Below are 20,992 nucleotides of genomic sequence, written 5' to 3'. Positions count from 1 at the left end.
AGCTCTTGGGGATAGCCTTTCGTGGCGAGGATGGAAGGATAAGAAGCCGATACGGTGTCGGTTGGATAGGGCGTTAGCCAATGAGGCGTGGCATGATTTGTTCAAAGATTCCTTCACGGAATATTTATCAATGATTGCTTCGGATCATAAACCCCTGGTTGCGGTTATTGAGGATAGATCCCGACGTTTCGATTCGATAGACGGTGGCTCGATAAGGAAGGTTTTCTTGATGTGGTGGCTGAGGGGTGGGATCGTCCGGCGGATTCCACATCCGATCCCAACCTGGTCGATAAAATTACGGCTTGCCGTCGTACTATCTCTCGATGGAGGAAAGCGCAAGTGCCTTATGGGCGGGAAACTATTGAGGACTTAAAGTCTAAACTTGCGGTCGCACAGGAAGATGATGGTACTCCAGTGGATGTACTTACGGATCTAACTTGGCGTTTAAGGGAGGCCTATAGGGATGAAGAGGTGTATTGGTACCAGAAAAGCAGGAGTCGCTGGATGCGTTTTGGTGATCATAACACAAGTTATTTTCATGCACAAACAAAACAGCGACGTGCTCGAAATCGCATTGTGGGACTTTATGACCAGCATGATATCTGGGTGACGGAGGACCATGCCGTCCAAAATATTGCGGTTTCTTATTTTCAACATTTATTTGTTTCTTCTGATCCATCGGAACTGGAGAAATGTTGAGTGAAGTTCCTACCTCTATTTCGCCAGAGACAAACACTGCTTTAACTCGTGCGGTTACTGAACAGGAGATTAAAACTGCTTTATTTATGATGCATCCTGATAAGGCCCCTGGCCCGGATGGGATGACTGCTCTGTTCTACCAGAAGGCGTGGAACACGGTTAAAGCGGATCTAGTGCTGCTGGTTAACTCCTTCTTTCAGGAAGGGGTATTTGATCACAGACTAAATATGACTAATCTTTGTCTCATTCCGAAAGTTGACAAACCAACTCGGATGACTGAGTTACGTCCTATCAGTCTTTGTAACGTGGGGTATAAAATTATTTCAAAAGTTCTTTGTCAACGGTTGCGTACTGTGCTTCCTTCGCTTGTCTCGGAGACACAGTCGGCTTTCGTGGAAGGGCGTTTAATTTCGGATAATATTTTGATTGCTCAGGAGATGTTCCATGGGCTCCGCACTAATCCTTCTTGTAAGGGGAAGTTTATGGCAATCAAGACGGATATGAGTAAGGCTTACGATCGGGTGGAATGGTCTTTTGTCAAATTACTGCTACGTCAGCTTGGTTTTTGCGAACAATGGATTTCCTGGATAATGTGGTGTGTCACGTCGGTCCAGTATAAAGTACTGATAAATGGCCAAGCATATGGGTCCATCCTTCCTGGTAGGGGACTGCGACAGGGAGATCCCTTGTCCCCTTATCTTTTTATTCTCTGCACGGAGGTGCTTATTGCACATTTCCGTAAAGCGGAACAGAGGAAACTTATTACGGGTATCAAGGTATCGACAGCGAGTCCTGCCATATCTCATCTCCTGTTCGCGGATGATAGTCTTTTTTTCTGTCAGGCAACCAGGGAGCGGTGCGAGGTGGTTCTAGGGATCCTTCGGAAGTATGATCGCGCTTTCGGGCAACAAATCAACTTCCAGAAGTCTTCTGTCCAGTTTGGTCATACGGTGGATTTAGCCCTTCGGGAAGAGTTAAAGGATGTATTAGGGATTTCGAATTTGGGGGGCATGGGTTCATATCTGGGCATTCCGGAGAGCTTAGGTGGGGCAAAGACGAAAATTTTTTCCTTTGTTCAAGATAGGTTGCAGACCCAGGTGGGTGGGTGGCCCACTAAACTTTTATCGAAAGGAGGCAAGGAGGTTATGGTAAAATCTGTTGCTACGGCCGTCCCAACTTTTGTGATGTCGTGTTTTCGGATACCGAAAACAGTCACGAGGAAGTTGATGAGTGCAATCTCTAATTTTTGGTGGAGCTTTTCTGGCTTATCTAGTGGGTTACATTGGATGGCATGGGACAAACTCTGCCGTACAAAGGACGCCGGAGGTTTGGGTTTTCGCGGTTTGGATGATTTTAATACAGCCTTACTAGCGAAACAACTCTGGCGTTTGGTTACTGTTCCGGATTCTTTATTTGCGCGTGTGTTTAAAGGCCGTTATTACCGGCACTCGGATCCCCTGGATCCCATAAAATCATATTCCCCATCTTATGGGTGGAGGAGTATAGTTTCTGCTCGCTCTCTGGTTAATAAAGGACTTATTAAACGGGTAGGATCTGGTGCTTCCATCTCCGTCTGGAATGACCCTTGGATCCCTGCCCAATCCCCGAGACCAGCAATTGGCATAGGGTTCCCTTCTGACCCCTTGCTTCGAGTTAAAAACCTTATTGACAGGAATTCTAATTCCTGGAATTTAGCCCAACTTACGTCCACTTTTATACCAGAAGATGTGGCTATAATTTCTGCCTTACCGTTGAGACAACCGGATAAACCGGATTAGTTGGGTTGGCATTTTACCAAGTGTGGTAAATATACGGTTAAATCAGGGTATAATTTACTTCGGTCCAGTTCCTCGGAGCCAGTGCCGATTCCGGTCTTTGGACCCGATTGTGTCCCTTTGCAGAAGCAAGTGTGGCAGATCCGGTGTCCCCCGAAACTACTATGTGGCAGGTCCTTTCGGGATGTGTTGCGGTTACTGCTAGTTTACGCAGACGGGGTTTAAGCTGTGATGCTACGTGTAGACTTTGCGGTCTTCAAGAAGAGACGATTAATCATACTCTTTTTGAATGCCCCCCAGCCAGGCAGGTATGGGCTTTATCTCACTTTCCGACGGCCATCGGTTTTTTTCCGACAGCATCGGTATTCACAAATATGGATTATCTTTTCTGGCGTTTCACCACTGTTCCTTCCCAGGAGATTTTCCCATGGATTCTATGGTATATTTGGAAGGCCCGGAATGATAAACTTTTTAACAATTTGGATTTGAATCCCCTTGCGCTTTTGCGTATAGCGGAGGACGAGGCCAAAGCCTGGTTTTTGGCTCAAGAGGAGGATCGAAGGCCTGAACTGGCTCTTTACCCTGCGCTTGCTCATGAGGGACGAATTCGGACTCTTACTTCTGGTGCTCGTGATAGTTACCTTTGTTATGTTGATGGTTCATGGAAATCGACGGATCAATATGCTGGTCGAGGATGGTTCTGCATTTCACCTTCAGGAGAAGCCCCTACCATGGGAGCAGCAAATCTTCGTCGCAGTTTATCTCCTCTTCATGCAGAGTTTTGAAGCCCTTATTTGGGCAATGCGCTGCATGATTGGGGCAGATAATCATTCAGTCGTTTTTCTTACCGATTGCTCTGTTTTGGTGGAGATAGTGTCTTCGCCTGCTGAGTGGCCAGCTTTCACGCCTTATTTGGAGGACATACAGGCGGATCAAGAAGAGTTTGTTTCTTTTACATTGCTCCATGTCCCTCGCTCCCAGAATGCTAAAGCGGACAACTTAGTGCGCCGCGTTCGCACAGTTCCGCACTTAGTTACCTATGTTAATGATCTACCTTCACATTAACTTGTTTGAGTCAATCTTGTATGCTGTTGTTAAAAAAAAAAAAAAAAAAAAGGTAATTTAAATTACCTCACGGGAAGAGCCGACAACTTCACTACACAATGATAGTACCAATTCGAACCACTGAGGCACGTATTAAATTGGTGACATAAGCTCTAAATTAATTATACTTAAACGCTAAATACAATGGTCTGGTATAGACCGGTTCCGAATACGTCCGGACGAGTTGCAACAAGATTTCACCACTTAAGCCCAATAGGCCCAATTTAACTGTAAACAACACAACCAATCTTAGCATCTTCTTCACTAATTCTCACGAACTCGCACAAGTAGCAACACAGATTTCACCAAATCAGTCTCAAGTTTCAAAAACCTTACGGATTCATCATAATTTCTCTCTCGCACTTAGGTAAATTGTCTGAGATCACTATTCTAGGGTTTCCTGATTGAAATGTTTCCTTAATTACTACGCCGTTTTTGTTCCATAAGAAGAAAAACAAAAATGGTTGGTAGAAGGAAATCGAAACAGGCTCGTTTTAAAGGATCAAATCGTAGTAGAAGATTGAAGGAAGAAGATCGAATAAGCCAACTACCTGATCCTTTAATATGTCACATACTTTCTCATCTTCCAACAAAAGAAGCTGTTTCAACAAGCGTCTTATCCACAAGATGGAAGACTCTCTGGCTTTGGGTTCCTAGTTTGGAACTGAACTCAAGAAAACTCCCAGATTTGAGTGCCTTCTCGTGTTACGGTAACAGGTTCTTCGATTCCAGTAGAGTCTCACACATAAACGAACTCAAGTTAATCATAGCTGATATTAGATTTATAAACGGTGATGATTACGATTCCTCTTGTTTCACATCATGGATTGATGCTGCTATCAAACGTAAGGTTCAACATCTATACGTTCGTTTCCCTCTAAACAGTTGTCTTGATGTGATGCCGTTAAGCGTTTGTAACTCTGAGTCATCGGTGTCATTAAAACTTCATCTGGTGGCATTGCCTAATGGGGACTTTGTTTCTTTGCCTTGCTTGAAGACTTTGCATTTGAATACTGTTTGTTATCCGGATGAGACCACTTTTGAGAGACTTGTCTCGTCCTGCCCTGTCTTGGAAGAGTTGGAGGTTAAGGGAAGTGTTAGTTGTAAAGCTAAAGTATTTCGGGTGTTGTCTAAGTCGTTGAAGAGGGTTGTTATAAGTTTACGTTTTTCTCTGTTTCATCTTGGATCAGAAGTTGAGGTTGATACTCCTCGGCTACGGTTTTTGAGGATTGATGAAAACTTGTCGGAAAGGTTTGTAATAACCGATATGGATTCCAATGTTAAGTTAGATCTTCGTCTCCGGTCTGGTATGGTTTTTGACAAAGCATATCTATCTAAGAAGAAAAGATTGCGTAACTTTCTCCCACAGATTTCGAAGGTCAGGGATATGTTCATACATCTAGACACTTTCAAGGTATATATATATATATATAGTCAAATTCTGATATTGGGACATTACATTTTTCTATAATGAGAGTTTCTGACACACATTTGTTTTTCTTTCTTGTTCAAAGCTCCTCTATGAATACTCGAAACTAGAATCACTGCCTCAGTTTGGTTGCATGTCCCGCCTGCAAGTAGCTCTCTATTATAACCATTCGAAATGGTTACCGACCTTTCTTGAGAGCTTCCCAAACTTGAAATTTCTCATCTTGGTTAGGATGTTTTAAACCGAATAAGTTTTTTTTAATCTCTATGAAGATTTTGTGTATCTATCTTTTCATTCCGTTTTAATCCATCTCTCTTATCCTCAGGTATGCTATGATGATGATTCTGAGGAAACGTGCTCCGAGGAGATGAATCATTTTAGTTTTTCACATGTGCCTCAGTGTTTGCTATCGTCTCTCGAGTCTGTTGATTTCAAAGTGCCAATCAGGGGACTTGGTGTACAAATGGAGCTAGTAAGGTACTTTCTAAAGAATTCTGCTGTCCTCAAGAAACTCACTCTGCCTTTGCCTTATGATGCAATTCAGATTCAAGATGACTTTGTCAAGAAGCTCCTCAAAATCAAAAGACGCTCTACAGAATGTGAAGTCGTCTTTCTCTGATTGGTTAAAAAGAGTGTAGAAAGAACACTGTTGAGGTTTTGTGTTATGAAAAGACAAAGTGAACATGGGTGGTTTCGCTTCCGTTCTTCCTTGTTTTTTCGCTACTTGTTTCTGAATTCATTGACAGCCCATGGATCTTATATCAGTTCTAATTTAAACTAAACATGTAAACCACACTAGTCAAAAAACAGAGGTTCAGACTCCAGTTAACATAGAAGTGTTCAAATCAACAAAAGGAAAAGAGAGACTCTGGTCAAAACAGAGTCTTTGCTCTGCAACTTGACAAAGGGTCTTTGCTCTGCAACTTGACGAAGCCACCACAAAGCTACCTCCTCTGCAATCGACACAATCACGTGCACAGATCTCCACTGCACAACCGTTCTGCCTTGCTAAATGATGAATAGATTTGTAGCGTGACAATTGCTAAGAGGTTTTGATTCGTCTATATACATGTGAAAGGATGTAATCAGATGAGTTAAGAAATGAGTCATCTTTTTGCTGTTTTGATGAGTTAAGAAAGGAGGCAAAAATTTCAAATGTAAATTTCTAAATGATGGTAGGCGTTGAGTTTTGCTGGTTCTTTACTGAATTTTAGTGGCCGACTCTAAGCATGTAAATTTAACATTGTTGATTTTGGCCACGGATACTATTCAAAGGGCAGAACCGCAGAAGTAAAATTGAATGTATATCTTAGCTTCGAGCATTAGCCATTAACACACCGAAGAATGAAAGCAAGATAGGAGATTGTTTCGCCTCACTCTATGCCTTTCACTTTAAAGCTTGACTTGTAAAATCAGACCTTGCGTTGTTGCTTCGCCATATAATCAGAGCTCTGCCTACCTCTTTGAACTGTGTTGTCATTCTTCTTTAACCCCTGAGACTGAGCCATAGGAGTCATAGCCACATACATGGAGTTTGGGGATGACGACGCTGCAGCTGCTGCTGCCACTTTGGCTGCTGCTGCTGATGCTGCTACAATTTTCTGTGCTCCTTCTCTAACTTGAATGTAGTCATCCTCTATCACAAATAACTGCAGCCAAAACCAGTTTAGCATTTTGAAGTTTTAAGAAGAACACATGAGTTGTTTAGTCATTGGTATGAGACACACAGACCTCAAGATGGCTAGCAACAAAATCATCCAGCTTCCCGTACTTTTTCCTGTAATCATGCCAGTGCAGAGGGGCTAGCATTTTGCCCAAACGGTTTGGAAGCTGTATATCACACATAAAACAGACATTATATGAAAGCACTTTCTCAAAGTAATTAAATTGTTCAGACTCATTGTGGTTACAATTAATTTGCTCACCGTTGAACTAATTCGGATTCTTCCACCAGCTGGTATAGTTCGGAGTATGCATGTCAAAAGTGACCTTTCATCAAGCAGAGTACTCTCTGAGTTCCTCTCAGGTTTCCCAGATGAGAATAGGGCACCATTGTGTTCATCAGGTGAAACCTGGCCATTAACTTCCTGGGGAGAGAAATTGAAGACACATTCAGAAAATATTTCCCTGTAGCTAACCTAACTAGGCTCTACAAGCCAAAAGAAAAATTGCTAGGTAATATGAGCATTGCATACCTCGGGTTTCTGATTATGGGTATGGGAATCAAGCCTTAGCGCATCACGGAACTGTGAAGAAATGTCTTGAAAGTTATTCTCTAAGTGATTAGATCCATTATAATCTCCATTGCCAGATTCCACTGCCTGTTAACGAGTACTTTCTAAGATGGTATCGACATATCGTATTGAACATGTATAACTCCACAACGTAATAAGAACATTCCCTACCTGTTCATTCACAGTGGACGATGGTGTATTTCCGTATTGTGCTCCTTGGCTAGTTTGAACATCTCCATACCCTTGACCAAAGGACTGTCCGTTGGCAGGCACTTGATATTCACTCTTCAGATCAGAACTTACCAAGCCATGAACACCTTCAGATGGATGCACATGATTCTGTGTAGGCATCTGGGAATTAACTGGTACAGCCTACAAATAAAAGCAGGAAAGACAATGGTCATTAACTATAAAAAAAAATGAAAAGATATGCATTCTTAAGCTCACACACGTTTTGCTGCAGCAACACTGATTGCGCAAAATGAGGTGAAGGGACCTGAGGCTGAACAAGCTGAGAAATCTCTTGTTGATGCATGAAAATAGAATGCAGAGGGGTCATCTGACCCGCTTGATGGTACCCATACGTTCCAAGATTAGAAGATGACACCCCATCAACACGATTGTTCTACAAATAATTACAAGAGAAAAGGCAGTTACAGTTATAAGCCATCACAAGTATTTTACCAAGGATTATTTAATCGCCAAGAATACAAGCCATCGGACTGAATAGCAAATAAGATGTGGAGCATGACAAATATAGAATCTTGAAGAATCAGAGCATTAAATTGAATAGACAAGTAATGAAACAAATACTTCAAAATACAAGATCACAGAACTTCTATGCTGTCCTTATTGATTTCCAACACTGTACTTTTTGGCTGCTGGGGATATCCGATTATTTTATATTCGCTTAACAGTTTTAACATCTAATGTTTAACAACTAATAGGCTGACGAGACCCAACTGAATAAGCAAATGTACAGATTCATCTCAACACATGCTAACATTGTATTGTGGATAAGATATCATCTTGTAAATCCAACACAAAACGCCAAACAGAGAGAAATTATTCAAGAGAATTAACAGAAACAGAGATGTACCTGAGTAGCCTTATCATCAGTTGAAGTAAAAGATGAGATGTTATCTGAGCTTTTTCCATTTGAACGGACACTAATGTTTGCACTTTCTGAGCTGTTTCCATGAGCATCAAATTGGTTCCCGCTGTTCTGAATAGTCTGTGAGGCACCACTGGAACCACCTGCTTCCTTTACATTGGCTAGCTCAAGCTGAAGCTGTTTCACTGTATGCACATGCAATCTCTCCATCTCCGCAAACTGAAGTCAATTACGAGGAACAACATAAGTTTAGAGTAGACTCATTTCAAGGAAAACCAATTAGGAATTGAAAGATATCCTGGAAACTGACCTGTCTCTGACAACCATGCCAGAGCTGGTTATACTGCTCCGTACGTTCTCGCAATTCAGCCTGCAACGAATGATTTGTAGATGATTGTAAAGCATCTATCTCTTGGGCACGGGCAATCCAACCTTGCGCTTCTCTTAGTTGCTCATCCTTGTACAAGATAGTTTCTTGAGCATTCCTATTCTACAAAGCCATTAAGCATAAGGTGTTAGTGTATTAGAATAGAATTTCAAAAATGACAATGATATATAACTGAAAGATTTGATTGTGTCACAAAAAGAAGGGAAAACTAACTTGTTCCTGCAATTCACTGAGCTGGCTCTCTTTTTCTTGAATATGCTCCTGAAGTTCAGATATTTTATGTATATTTTGGGACCTCTCAGCTTCAGAATGATCACGCTCTCTCCTGCATATTAAGAAAGGAAAAAAGTAGTGTGTTAACTTACCAAACCCTCATGCCTAAAACGTCTAATACAAGAAGAAATCGAAGGTCGGATACTATAATTTTAAAACAAAAGTAGCAGAATCCTATATAAGATACAAGACTAACAGATCAGTATAATAGGAAACCTCATATGAACTTAACAAAGAGAAAACGAGTTAAGGAATTAACAGCACCTGAATGTGGCAAGTTCTTTATTCTGTTCTCTTAGGATACCCTCTTTGGCCCATGCCTAGCATCAGAACAAAAAGAACTTAGAAACAAGTCATTCAGATTTACATCAGAAAATAATCTAGTAATCATATATAAACCAACAGACCGCTTCATTATCCAGCTTAATCGCATGTAGCTCTCTGTCTTTCTCTTCTAACTGCCTCTCTGCCTCCCGAATAGATCGCTCCTTCTCATGAAGTTGCTCCTAAAAAATATCAACAACATTCCTTTAACTTCCATGCAACACAATGCTCGATGATATAAAAACCATGCTATTATATCAGGGGACTGGACTGAAACCCTAACCTGCATTCTAGCAGCAGCATTAGCATACTCTGTGAATTGAGATTCATAGTTGCTCTGGATCTCCATGATCTCATGTCTCGCAAACATCTGAGCTCGAAGCTCAATCTCTAACTGCTGAAGTTCTCCTTTCTTCCTAGAAACATTAAGAATCTGTTGCTGCAACATCTCACTATCTGAGAAACCATCCTGCTCTCTTCCATTCTGCTCAACAAGAAACCCCCATAAAAATCTCGTTTCCACTCTCCAATAAGTACACAGAAAAAAAACTAAGTAACATCACAAGCCAGAAATAATTAACCTCATAAATCGTTCTCTCATCCGTCCGGTTCAGCTTCAACTGTTCCAAATCCTGCAACAAATTTTGACAACGACAATCAAAATATGAACAAGGAAACAACCAAAAGCAAATCACTTTACTCTCAGCATAAACATTGGAACATAACAGATAAAATAGTATATACAAAAAAAAATCAAAACTTTCAGATTCAGTCTACTCAGTCCTCTAAACATAAACATAACCCAGAAGCTAAAACCTTACCACATAATCTGAACCGTCTCCAACGTTTTGTGAATCCGAAACGGCACGCCATTCTTTCCTCGATGGAGTCGTCGGCGACGGATTCTGAAGGGAACCGCCACGAGTTGCAGCTGCGCTCGAAGCGGTATCCATTACTAAGAAAATCACCGAAGAGACTCCAATTCCACTACTACTGATCGCACTGGAAGAAAAAAACTAGGGTTTATTGGAAATGTGACTCAAGAAAAAAACCCTAGAGTGTTGTAACCCAGAAATTTTATAAAGATTGGTGAATAAAAACCCACGATTGACGAAGTTAGGAGCTGAAGAAAGGTTGAAGAAACGAAAATGGTGGAAATGTTTGACGAAGAAGAGACGAACAACGGTGAGAGAGAGAGACGAGACGACTCGGAAAGTTCTGAAATTTACAGAATCAATCATTTGGCAAATTCTTACTCGTGAGAGTGAAGATGACGTTTCAGGTCCTTTTGGGCCTATTAGGCCGAGTTATCTTTGGCCCATTAATAGCCCAATGAGCATGTTTACTCATAGCGTCATTGATGTCTTTTGAGAATTGGGATGGGAATAAGATCGATATATGACGAAAGTGACTGTCGATGATTAAACCATATCATATATTTCATTAAGTAGTGATTTATTGAAGGAAAAGATTGCTTTTGTTTATTTTATTTTTTTGATTTAAAGATAGTAGTATTGTTATTATATTATCATATTCTAAAATATATGTCATATTCTAAAATATATGTATAGTATAATTCTCCCCTATAACACATTGACCCCCCCTAATTTTTAATCCTGGGTCCGCCACTGATGATTAAAACATGAATTGATGAGCCAAATTTGTGAGATTACAATGAATCAACAATAGCAACCACCAAGAAACATAAGAAATATTTTGATCGCTACAAATGCAATCAATGTTTAACGACAAAAAATAACCACAAAAAAAAAGAAGCAATGTTTTAGTTACTATAGTTAAACAACAAGTAGTTGACAAGCGCTAGAGGATCTTGGCATTGCAAGGAGTTCTTTCAAGATGGCATCCGTGCCTTTTACCCTTTTCTTCCTTTGATAATTAGAAACTGTTACACTCATTTTCTCCAGGATTGTTGAATTCTTCAGGAAGTATCTTACTAGCTCCATTTCTCCTTCATACCCTAAGATTGGACTTTTAAATTCCACAAACTTGAGCGATGATACCACACACGGGATCACTATCGTGTGAAACGTGAACTTTGGTTCATTATTCTTCGTACCACGTATATAAAGGCGGTTGGTAGACAATCTCTACGGAAACAAAGACAATAACATAAGAAAACAAGTTGAGTAGAAATGCATAAAAGCTTTCACAGACTAATAAGATAGAACTTTTCATCACCAAGATAAGAGATTCTAGTTTTGGGCAGCTCTTAAGAAGATTTGGCAACATCCCCAGATCGGCGTCACAAAATGTAGCGGTCAATCTGGACAAGTAAGAAAAACTTGGAAAGATGTCCTGGTAACAAAGTAAACCAAAACAAAACAAAAAAAGAATAACGCTGGTTAAAAATTTATGTTGTGGAAGAATACATTTTATATGTTCAAACGTTGACAAGTTTACCTTCCAAAAATATAAATTTATAACTAGCTCCCTGACCCTTGAAATATCAGTGAGGATATCACCTATCACTTTTCTCTTGGATAGGCCATTTGGATCCAACATATTATACTCACTACCAAAGTCGATATCTACTTTTGCTGGGAACCCCGAATTGATGAACGTGATGTTCTTTGTCATATGGAGGGTTGTCTTTAGACACTGGAGAAGAGGAGCATCAATGACAACATAGACAAACTCATTTACGTGGATGCTCTTTAGCGTCTTAGAACGCACTTGTAACACCTTTGCGTTCTCAGTCGGACATCTGATGATGATAAAATCTTCTAGAACTGGGGAACCTGAGATAAGTTTCTCCAAAATGGCCTCGTTAGGATAGTGATTATTCTTTAAATGGAGGATCTTCACACAAGGTAAGGAAACAAAGTCGACGTTAACCATGGTGACTCGATACAGTTGTAAGTGTACTAGTGTATCACAAGTATACAAGCTCAGGGGTATGTCACCGAAGTCATGATAACAGCTAACAACATTGATATGAAGATGTTGAATCCTACGCCTAGTCACAACATCTATCCATGAGGGGAGATAAGACTTATCAGCAAGATAATGAGTAGTTAAACGTAGTTTTTGTATGCATGATGAGTCTTTGTGGAAATCAAAGAACCTGCCAGCAAAACTCACAAACTCGCTAAACGACCGGAAGTCACTTCGGGAGTCTAAATCCAGTATAGGAACCAATTGCCAAAGATTTCTCCATCTAGTGGATAAAGCACTTGTTCTTACAGCATCCTTAGTAGAAAGACGAGTAAGTATTTCAGATATCAAGTGATCAGGTAAGTGGCTTATCCTATCTTCGACTGATCGTGGTTTTTTCTTTCTACCCACCATCTGTTCCTCTTCCCACAACTAATCTGCATTATCAAATTTAAGAAAGTTTTTGTTTTTAAAATATTGAAATTTAGAGAAACACCAAACCAATTTGTCATAAATAAATTAAAAACTAAACACGGACACCGATAAATTGCGACAAATTAACCCTATGAGAAGAACACATACGAGTATACGAGACTTGTTAGGTTAGGGTTTTCAAGGTTTCTGAAGATGACTAAAATCAAGAAACAGTAGAGGAAGAGGAGGAGGAAGAAGACGAACTCACGAACGCACCGGAATGAAGTTTAGTCACCACCGCTGATCAAACCTCTTCGTCTTCCTCCACGGTTCATGTATATCGAGCAGTATTTTAGGGTACCGATAAAAAAACAATTGGAATGGTAACGTTTTATTAAAAGACCAGTTTACCTATATTTTTTTTTTTTGACCTCAACCAGTTTACCTATATATTACAAGGGTATGCGGTCATTTTATTTACATTTTTTAAGTACATTTGTGTTTTACCTTTTTAGTTATGGTTATTTAAAATTTTATTTACAATTTTAGTTCTTACAAAATTGCACTAAAAGCAATAAGTGACATATGGTAAATATACATCTTATATACATTTTTAAGTATATTTTGTGTTTTACCCTTTTAGTTATTATTATTTAAAATTTTATTTACAATTTTAGTTCCTACAAAATTGCACTAAAAGCAATAAGTGACATATGGTAAATTTACAAAATCAATTTTTTTTAATAAAAACTAATTAATTTTACCTAACTCCTTAGTAATAGCAAATTTGTATTCTATATATGTGTCGAAAAATAAAAATAAATTAAAAAATCAATTATTAAACTGTATACCTTTAATATTATATGTCTCACTTAAATATTAACAATCAATTAAATTAAATAATTATACATTATACAAACAATAATAGTATTGTTTTTAATAGATACAAAATACTATTCTGATTAATTATACATTATACAAATAGTAATATTTCATAGTGTTTTCTCCTGATAAAATTATAATATTTTAAGAATAATTGTGTCAGAGTTTAAAATATATAAAAAGCTAAAATTTTAAAATGTGTAATTTTATTATAAAATATTTTTTTCCGGAGATATACCACGGCTTAAATCCTAGTATATTATTGAAAAGCCAAAACCAGCCATGAAACTAGTATTCTCATATTCGCTTTGTTACACAAAAATCATAAAACCTCTACTCATATTACCAATCAGAGGAAGACAACTTCACATTCGGTTGAGCCTCTCGGCATTTTGAGGAGTTTCTTGATAGTAAAGTTTTCTTTTATTGAATAAGGCAAACCAAGGGTAAGCTTCTTGAGTATTGCCGAATTCTCTAGGAAGTAACTAACAAACTTTCTAAGATTTCTTAGGTTACCCATCTTGTTGATTTCTAAAAACTCGAGAGATGATAACAAACACTTGGGCACAACATATGAATAACCCATTTGATTCATATCCTGTGAGCGATACATTGCAACCTGAAACTGAGGAAAATAGAGGAGAAAACATAATGAAATGATATGACAGCAACTTTCATAGAGATTGAGAAAACCATCGTAGGGGTCAGTAAAGGTAATTATTGGCATAAAGATATACGTACATTGGTATATTCTCTCCGCAACAGACGCTTGTATAGTTATAACAACTTTGATATCCCAAAATATAGTTTTCAGTTCATAGTAGGTTCTATATATGTAATCTCTACGACATTTTGATCAATAGACAGAATTTCTTTGATATCGTATCTCTTTATGGTATCAGAGGCTGAACCTTCGAAAAATCTCTAGTTTTTTTTTACGAACCCGATCACAAGACAAACGATGACTACGAATCGTATCTCTTTAGTAATCACCAAGTCTAGGGATTTCAGATTCACGCAGCTCACGGGAAAAGTCAGCAACGATTTCAAATCTGGTACATATAGTTTAACATGCAAGCATGACATGTAATCAAATTGAGGAAGCCGTTCGAATTTGGAATAGGGATGAATGACCTGAAACCAGCAAATATTGTGGGTTAGAAACTTTTTCATTATACTAAATTTGCATGTTAATATATATAAATATATACCATGAGAGCGTTCGAACATATTGTCATATTTCTGACCCTCGAGATCTTGGGCAGAAAACTGTCAATGTGACTTCTCCCCGATGAAATGCTTGCTTCGGAAGAACCGTCCGACAAACCGACGTGAGAAATAACTGACTTGGAAATGGAGTCCAGATTGTTTAGTATAGTAATTTTTGATACGTTTTCAGTGATACTCAAATCGCATAATAGAGGAGCATCAATGACAACTCCCGTAATTGAATCAATGCTACGAAAATGCCGTGTGAAACTGAGCGTCCTTAGTGACCGAGAGTGCACCCTGTAGACATTTGGATCATCCTTGACTACGACAATATTTAATTCTTCCAAGACAGGACAACATGATACAAGTGTCGTGAAAGTGTCTTCATTATTAAACATATTGTACAGTAAATGCATAGTCTTCAAACAAGGTAAGGAAACAAACTCCGCACTAGCCCAGAACACATGAACATTAAGTTTTAAGGATACCAGTGTCTCACAGGAATATAGACTTAGGGGCATCTCACCAAAACAGGTCCTTTCGAATCTAAATACATTTAGATGTTGTATCTTACGCTTAACTGCAGCATCAACCCATGACTTGAGATAAGAGTAAGTTTGTGATCTAGAATCAGTAATAGTTAACTTCAGCTTGCGTATGCATGAAACCCTATCGGAACGGAAAAACCTATCACCAAAACTCACAAAGGCATTGTATCAATATTGGGAGTTCAATAATCAATATCAAACACGGAACCAAAAGCCAGAGAGTTTTCCATCTAGTGGATAAAACGCTTGTCTTAACAACTTCATTTGTGGGAAGATGAGAAATAATCTAACATATCAAATCATCAGGTAATTCGCTTATCCCATCTTTCTTCAATCCCTGGCTTAACCCTTTGGAACAATCCTCTATACCAACCATGTGTTCTTCTGTAGACAAAATTACTCCAATACAAAAAAAAAAAAATGGTTTTGGAGGCGTGGGTATTACGGTACGCATGTATAGCTCGTTATAAACCTAATTTATCATTTGACAAAAAAAAAAATCTAATCTATCCCGAAATTTTTAGGGGCATTCTCAAAAATACCCCATTTTCCATGTCCCTTTTTAAAAATACTCCTGTATGTTGACCATTTTTAAAACTACCCCTCTTTATGTACAAAATGACCAAATTAACCTTTTCTTGAATGACAACAAAAATGTACAGTCACCAAAATCAAAAAAATTTCTCGCCAAAAAATTAAAAAAATTTCCCGCCAAATTTTTTTTTTTCCTGCCAAAATCGAAAAGTTTCCCGTCAAAACTTTTTTTCCCACCAAAAAAAAAATTTTCTGCCAAAAAAAAAATTTCCCGCCAAAATCTAACAAAATTTCTGCCAAAAAATTTGAAATTTATACCTTATAAAAACATTGTAAACGCTTTTAAAAACATTGTAAAAGTGTTTACAAGGTGTTTAAAAACTTTTTAAAAACTTTGTAAAAATGTTTACAAGGTGTTTAAAAACCTTGTAAAAGCGTTTACAAGGTGTTTAAACACCTTTTAAAAACCTTGTAAATTTTTTTAAAAACCTTGTAAAAGCGTTTACAAGGTGTTTAAAAGTCTTTTAAAAATCTTTTGCAAACCTTTTAAAAACCTTATAAAAACCTTGTAAAAGCGTTTACAAGGTGTTTAAAAACCTTTTAAACGCTTTTAAAAAGCGTTTACAAGGTTTTTATAAACCTTTTGAAAACCTTTTAAAACTCTTCTAAAAATGGGCTATATTAATCTATATACCTGGTTGACCAAACAATTAAATTTATAGCCATGATAATATTTTAATTAAGTAAGTAGGAAAGAGAAACAAAACACAAACCAAAATACTCCTTCCTCTTTTAATTAATTACACAATTACCATTGATTGAAATTTTGTTATTTTTATTATCATGACCACTATTTATTTTAATACCAGAGACACTATTCATCACCGGATACTATTCATCAACCATCTATTAACACTGCTATCAGAACGATGACACAATTTATCACCATATAGACATATAGTGTGTTTTTTTTTTCTTGTGATTTGTATGTATAAGTATTTTATTTACGTGTTAAATGATATAGTATCATGATAAGTTCACATAACATATGTTATATGTATAGTTATCGTGCTAAACAAGTTATTATATTATACAAAATAACTTATAAAAATACATAAATATATTGCTACTGATAACGATAATGTTAACACACTACACATATTTGTAACATCTTAAGATACAAAATACATCAAATAATATTTATATTAACCAGTTAAAATCATATATATAAAAGTAAGGTTTCAGTCTCTTCTTATTGGTCCATTTAGCATTTAAGTTTTTTAAAATTAATAATTCTTTTAAATTAAATAAAAATGTAATAATGTACATTAGTCTATACTTTAAATCCACATTTACTTCTAAATTGTAACTGAAATTACATAAATTATGAATTGACTTATTTGACCATTCATTTCATTCCAACACACTATAAATTATAATTGTAACTCCTCTAATGAAATTATATTAGAAATGTAACTTTCAACCCTTGGAATCCCATAAATAATCATTCTCACATCATCATCCACCATATCTAGAATCCTAAATATTTTCTTTGTTTTGTTTATGTTCTTGCATGGGTTCAAAACTCATAGTAAGAATATGATTATATAATTTGTACAATTTTATTTCTTTGTTTTTATGTATTTCTTCCTTCCTTCTTTGTATTCTTATTATTTTTAATTTTCAATTACATATGTATAATAAATTATTTTAGAAATGTAACTTCCATCCCTTAAAATCTTATAAATAATCATTCTCACATCATCATCCACCATATCTCATATGCTAAATATTATTTGTTTTGTTTATGTTCTTGCATGGATTCAAAACTCATGGTAAGAATGTGATTATATACTTTTTTTAGATTTCTCTTATATTTTGTTCAAATTTATTTATTTGTTTTTAGGTATTTCTTCCTTCTTTATCTGTCTTCTTATATTTTTAATTTTCAATTACATATGTATTATAAATTTTTGGTGACTGTAAAAAACAATTATTCACTCTCTCCTTGGTCCATTTAGCATTTAATTTCTAAGAAATAATATTTATTTTTAATTAAGTAAAAATATAATTATGTATATTAATCTATACTTTAAATCCACACTTTACTACTAAATTGTAACTGAAATTACATAAATATGAATTGACTATTTTTCCATTCATTTTCATTCAAACACACTATAAATTATAACTGTAACTCCTCTAATTAAATTATTTTAGAAATGTAACTTTCATCCCTTGAAATCTTATAAATAACCATTCCCACATCATCATCCACCATATCTCAAATTCTAAATATTTTCTTTGTTTTGTTTCTGTTCTTGCATGGGTTCAAAACTCATGGTAAGAGTGTGATTATATATTTTGTTAGATTTATATTATATTTTGTTCATTTTTTTAAATATATTTATTCCTTCCTTCTCTGTCTTCTTATTATTTAATTTTCAATACATATGTGTAATAAATTATTTTAAAAATGTAACTCCCATTCTTTGAAATCCTATAAATAACCATTCTCACATCATCATCAATTATATCTCAAATTGTAAATATATATATATATATATATATATATATATTTTTTATGTTCTTGCTTGGGTTCAAAACTCATGGTAAGAGTGTGATTATGTATTTTATTAGATTTATCTTATTTTGTTCAAAAATTATTTCTTTATTTTTATGTATTTCTTCCTTCCTTCTTTTTCTTTCTTATTATTTTTAATTTTCAATTACATATGTATAATAAATTATTTTAGAAATGTAAATGATTTATGCTTTATATTTACTTATGTATGTATTTAATTTTTCCTTTCTTGTATTTTTTATTTCGTATGTAATATATATATATATATATATGTTATTGTTGGATATTAAATATATTAACATAATTAATATTATTATTTATAAGTTTAAGTATGAAATAATAATAAATATAGAATAATATGCCATGTGAGATGAACTTTAGCTGAATTTTGTTCAAACAAAATAAATTATAAATATAACTCCCATAATTCTAAATGTGATGTAATTGCCATCAATTCTTATCATCTAAATAATCATTCTCTCATATTGGTATTTTATCACTCTTTCGTTCTCACATTCTCTCATATCTTCACTATTCCTCAAATTTTTTTTTTGTATATTTTTTTATTTTGTTGTTGTTGTTGTTGTTGTATGGGTTACAAAACCAGATGAAATATCATTGTAATAATTTAACACTGGTATTTAAAAAAAAAGATTCATCTCCATTATCTAATTTGGGTTATCATCATATAAGTAATCATTCTTTTCTCCTCTCCCACCATATCTCAAATCTCAATTTTTTAAAAACTTTTTCTAAATGTTGTTATATGGCTTACATATAAATAAAAAAATATTGTAAGAGTTTGATCTATCATCATATATATAAATGTTAGGTTTTGGTCTCTCCTTATTGGTTTCATTTAATGTTTTCTAATTTTTTTATTTTTTATTTACTTTCTAATTGTTTTAAACAATATTTAAGATCCCATAAAACAATACATTTAACTCACACATTAAAATAAAATTATAACTGAAAATAAAATAAATTATGCATTAATCATATTTCACCACTCAATTTTATTCAAACAAAATAAATTACTATTGTAGCTCCATAATTCTAAATGTAACTTCCATCATTTCTTATCATATAAATAAGCATTCTCTCAATCTCTCATTCTCTCATATTGACATTCTTTTACTATCTCATTCTCACATTCTCTCATTCTCTTCTACAATACCTCAAATCATTTTGGTTTTTTTCTTTTATTTTTTTTCTTATTTTTGTTGTATGGGTTGTAAAAAATAAATGAAATATCATTGTAAATTTTTAATGCTAAATTTTAATTTTAGAGACTACATGATATATATTTTACATTGTTCTTATTTTAAAAGATTCATCTCCATTATCTAATTTGGATCATTATCTTATAAGTAATCATTCTCTCCTCCTTTCCCGCCAATATCAAATGTTGTTATATCTCATATGTGTTGTAAGACTTTGATTCTATATTTTAATTCAGAAATTATTATATATATATTTTACATTGTTCTATTTTTTAAAGATTTATCTCTATTATCTAATTTGGATTATCATCTTATAGTAATCATTCTCTCCTCCTCCCACCAATATCAAATGTTGTTATATCTCATATGTGTTGTAACTTGTAAAATTTTGATTCTATATTTTAATTTAGAAAGTATTATATATATTTAACATTGTTTTCAATTTATATTTTATTTATATAAAAATAAAATATTTCTTTTATATTTCTTGCCTTTCTAATATATTCATATTAATTTTTTAAATTTGCATAGTTAAATTTAAATTCACATATGTTGGTTTTAACAAAAAAATCAACTTTATTTGAGAATTAGATGTTTCTATTCATTTTTAAACGATCAATGTGTAACATAATATATATAAGCATTTTGTCTTGCAATCACAAGTTCCATTTCCATTGCTTAACTATATGGTTAAACTATAATATATGTTGTCCTATTTGTAGGAACAACAACATACTTATTTAATATATTTAAAAAAGTAGATGATTAATCGAAATAAATATTTTTCCAAATTTTATAATTCTATCACTTTGAGTGTACTTATTACTTTGACAAACCTTGACATTGAAGTTCATAAAATCATATAAGAAAACTAAAATACTATGTCACTTCAAATTTGGAAGGAAACACTTGGTATTCATTTTTTAAAAAGTCAAGACACATATAAATTTATTAATATTTAACTCAACTTAAAGGCATAAAATGTCATTTAACTCAAAAATAACTTCTATCCAATAATTCCATACATTCCTCCCACAAATAATATATATATATATATGTTCAAGATTATATTTAAATATTACAGAATTTTTTAGTTAGCTAAACTTATAGTCACATATATATACAATATATATACATAAGAATTTATATTACTTATTAACACCATAATTCGGCCCAGTATTTGCTTAACTCAAAATTGGTTTCAAAGCCAACTAAAAAAAAAAACAGAAACGATCTTAGTGATATTAAACCAAAACATGGGCATACAAACATAATCACCTACACGGAAGATAATTATTTTTAAAAAATAATTTATTATTGCAACATCAACGTAGGAAGAGTTTACATAAGCAGTTAATTA

General features: G+C 35.0%; 4 protein-coding genes and 1 pseudogene across 5 annotated transcripts; 2 read left to right on the top strand and 3 right to left on the bottom strand.

Moving 5' to 3' along the window:
• Positions 1-2,848: 2,848 nt before the first annotated feature.
• LOC147949037 (uncharacterized) lies at positions 2,849-3,259 on the top strand. Its single transcript, XM_087469763.1, has one exon. It carries the CDS (start codon positions 2,849-2,851, stop codon positions 3,257-3,259), a length of 411 nt encoding a protein of 136 aa, XP_087325889.1.
• A 551-nt stretch (positions 3,260-3,810) lies between these two features.
• On the top strand, positions 3,811-5,797 carry LOC104773457 (putative FBD-associated F-box protein At5g53635). The gene is made up of 3 exons (XM_010498072.3): positions 3,811-4,992; positions 5,093-5,233; positions 5,333-5,797. Exons 1-3 carry the CDS (start codon positions 4,039-4,041, stop codon positions 5,624-5,626), a joined length of 1,389 nt encoding a protein of 462 aa, XP_010496374.1. The 5' UTR covers positions 3,811-4,038; the 3' UTR covers positions 5,627-5,797.
• Positions 5,798-6,146: 349 nt separating this feature from the next.
• On the bottom strand, positions 6,147-10,635 carry LOC104773456 (uncharacterized). Of its 2 annotated transcripts, XM_087487556.1 has the most exons (15): positions 10,446-10,586; positions 10,162-10,342; positions 9,922-9,972; positions 9,624-9,824; positions 9,424-9,522; positions 9,281-9,336; positions 8,957-9,068; positions 8,666-8,845; positions 8,341-8,574; positions 7,693-7,866; positions 7,413-7,613; positions 7,203-7,328; positions 6,933-7,094; positions 6,739-6,837; positions 6,147-6,656 (listed from the first exon to the last, which is right to left on the bottom strand). In XM_087487556.1, exons 2-15 carry the CDS (start codon positions 10,291-10,293, stop codon positions 6,420-6,422), a joined length of 2,064 nt encoding a protein of 687 aa, XP_087343682.1. In that variant the 5' UTR covers positions 10,294-10,342; positions 10,446-10,586; the 3' UTR covers positions 6,147-6,419. The 2 variants fall into 2 exon arrangements, with proteins under 2 accessions (XP_087343682.1, XP_010496372.2); XM_010498070.2 differs by having other exon boundaries at positions 10,162-10,635.
• A 415-nt stretch (positions 10,636-11,050) lies between these two features.
• LOC104773465 (F-box/FBD/LRR-repeat protein At5g53840-like) lies at positions 11,051-12,649 on the bottom strand. The gene is made up of 3 exons (XM_010498081.2): positions 11,762-12,649; positions 11,540-11,656; positions 11,051-11,448 (listed from the first exon to the last, which is right to left on the bottom strand). The coding sequence occupies exons 1-3, from the start codon at positions 12,647-12,649 to the stop codon at positions 11,137-11,139; spliced, it is 1,317 nt and encodes a 438-aa protein (XP_010496383.1). The 3' UTR covers positions 11,051-11,136.
• Positions 12,650-13,880: 1,231 nt separating this feature from the next.
• LOC147949036 (putative FBD-associated F-box protein At5g53640) lies at positions 13,881-15,667 on the bottom strand (annotated as a pseudogene).
• Positions 15,668-20,992: the final 5,325 nt, after the last annotated feature.

This window comes from Camelina sativa, chromosome 2 (assembly GCF_030686135.1).
Source record: "Camelina sativa cultivar CO46 ecotype springtype chromosome 2, ASM3068613v1".
In the NCBI taxonomy this organism is placed as follows: domain Eukaryota; kingdom Viridiplantae; phylum Streptophyta; class Magnoliopsida; order Brassicales; family Brassicaceae; genus Camelina; species Camelina sativa.
The sequence above is the reverse complement of the archived record's forward strand: the minus strand, read 5'-3'. Positions and strand labels throughout refer to the sequence as shown.